Raw genomic sequence first — 2,544 nt, 5'->3', positions numbered from 1 at the left:
ATTATTATTTTGTTCTTCCATTAGAAGATATGTAATTTATTTATTTTCATTTGGTATGAAAAATAAATAGATTAGGTGCATTTTATTTTACTAGAAAAAATGTATTAGGATATATTTTGTAAAAGGAGATGCACACAAAAATGAGCTTTTGGTTTGGACCATAATATTCGGTCCAAAGAACTTCATCGTTCTTAACGGGATTTTAACCCGATAACCAAAACTCATTTTTTTGGAGTCCAAATGAGTTTGGAGCTGAATATAAAAGACTTTTGGAAGCCCAAAAAAGGTGGAGAAGTCACAACACAAGAAGGAGACTTGAAGCATTTGGATGCGGGATCAAGTGGGAGTTCAACGACACATCGTTTGTGTCATTTTTCACCCCTTAGGAAGGACCTTTTGGCACACTTGTTTCGGCTAACAAGTGTTGTCAAAATAGTTGGCTATGGTTATGCACCTATTATTATGAATGATGTGCTTGTTTGGTTGCTTATTTTGTTGTTTAGATGATATGTCGATATGCATGACTTAACAAACTAATAATCAACAACAAGCGTAAAATTGGTTCTTAACAAAATCATTAAAATGGTTAATAAAAGGTTTTATTAAAAATTAATGATTTTTATAATAAAATGGGTTTTATTAAAAAGAACCTTGAAAATTAGTTTTCACTAAAGTACCATTAATTTGAATGCATGCAAATGTATGGTACATAATATTTTCTAACTAGAATTTTGAAATATTGAAAACCCTTTTATAAAACAAGTCAAACACCACCCTTTTATACAACACTCGAAATACTTGGGAACTCTTATTGTGGGATAAAGGTCACCTAACCACATTTGAGGGAACTTGTATGTTCGGGGTGGGTTTACCATGTTTGTGGGATAAAGGTCACCTAACCACTTATGTGTATAAACTCACACGTGTGTGTAAGTTGGACGACTTGATTTGGAAACCATGAACTTAGGGTCACCAAAGCATGGGGAACAAAGGTGTTGATGGGATTAAACATGCCAACTAAACATAAAGATGTTTAACCGATCCCATATGGCTAGAAATTGCAAAGAGTTGCAATTGTCAAACGTTGACTACCTTGTTAATTTAAATAGAGGGATAAAGGTCACCTAACCAATATTTAAATGTAACGTTGGATTCTAGATTTTAATTATTAATTGTCTTTAAGACACAAAAGGGTATTAATGATTAAAATATAATAATATCGAAAATACTAAAATTGAACTTGTTAAATTTTGTAGATGGCCGCTAACAATGCAAACCCGATTACCCAAACCGTCCGAAACCTATCACTAAGAACCATCCTTGAAAAGGATCGTCTCAACCATAACAACTTCATGGATTGGTTTCGAAACTTGAGAATCGTTCTCAAACAAGAGAAGATATCCTATGTGTTGGACGATCCTATTCCCGATGAACCTAATGTGGAAGATGTGGAAGCCTACAACGATTGGGTTAAGTATACCGAGGACTCCATGCAAGCCTCATGCCTCATGTTGGGAACTATGATTCCCGAAATTCAAAAGGATTTTGAACACCATGGGGCATATGACATGATTACCCAGTTAAAGGAAATGTTCCTACAACAAGCAAGGGTAGAACGCTTCGAAACTGTTCGGGCGCTTCATGCATGTCGAATGGAGGAAACCCAATCGGTATCATCTTATGTTCTCAAGATGAAAAGCCACATTGATCGCCTCGAACGGCTAAATTGTCCCGTCTCCAAAGAGTTGGCTACGGATTTGATCCTCAACTCTTTAACAAAGAAATTTGAGAGCTTTGTTATGAATTACAACATGAATGGATGGGACAAGAGCATTGGTGAGCTTCATGCAATGCTCAAAACGGCCGAAGCAAGTATGGGCAAAAAGGCTTTACCCGTCCTTGCGATCAATGAAGGAGGAAATAAGAAAAGGCCCCACCCCGACTCTAAAGCAACCTATGCTAAAAGAAAGGGACACGTCAAGGGAAAGGGAAAAGGAAAAGCTAAAGCAGAACCCGCCAAACCAAAAGAAAAGAAGCAAAAGGTTGCTACGAATGACCCATGTTTTGAATGTGGTGAGATAGGACATTGGAAGAGAAATTGTCCGACTAATCTCAAAGAGTTGAAAAACAAGAGGGATGCAGGGCAAACCTCAGGTACTATCTTTATGATACATGTTGAGCTTAATGTTATTTCTTCTAACACATGGGTACTAGATACCGGATGTGGAACTCATATTTACAATTCGTTGCAGGGGTTCAAAAGAAATAAACATTACAAGAAGGGGGACACTAGTCTCTTTATGGGCAACGGAGCAAAAGTTGAAGTCGAGGCTCAAGGAGACTACGTTTTAGAACTTCCAAGTGGTTCGGAAGTTATTTTGAAGAATGTTTTGTATGCTCCTAGTTTGACTAGGAACATAATTTCAGTTTCCCTTTTAAAACAATCTGGTTTCAATTTCGAATTTGTTAACTATGACATTTATGTTTCTAAGAATGATGTGTTTTATTTTAAAGCTATGTCTTTAAATGGTATTTATGAATTAG

The 2,544-nt window shown here is 36.3% G+C and overlaps 1 protein-coding gene across 1 annotated transcript; it reads left to right on the top strand.

The window, feature by feature from the left end:
- The first annotated feature begins 1,746 nt into the window (after positions 1–1,746).
- Positions 1,747–2,338, top strand: LOC118491332. Its single transcript, XM_035988992.1, has 2 exons — positions 1,747–2,154; positions 2,253–2,338. The coding sequence occupies exons 1-2, from the start codon at positions 1,800–1,802 to the stop codon at positions 2,267–2,269; spliced, it is 372 nt and encodes a 123-aa protein (XP_035844885.1). The 5' UTR covers positions 1,747–1,799; the 3' UTR covers positions 2,270–2,338.
- Positions 2,339–2,544: the final 206 nt, after the last annotated feature.

The sequence above is a fragment of the Helianthus annuus genome, chromosome 4 (genome assembly GCF_002127325.2).
Source record: "Helianthus annuus cultivar XRQ/B chromosome 4, HanXRQr2.0-SUNRISE, whole genome shotgun sequence".
NCBI classification, from domain to species: domain Eukaryota; kingdom Viridiplantae; phylum Streptophyta; class Magnoliopsida; order Asterales; family Asteraceae; genus Helianthus; species Helianthus annuus.
Note: the sequence above shows the minus strand (reverse complement) of the source record. Positions and strands in the feature narration are given on the sequence as shown.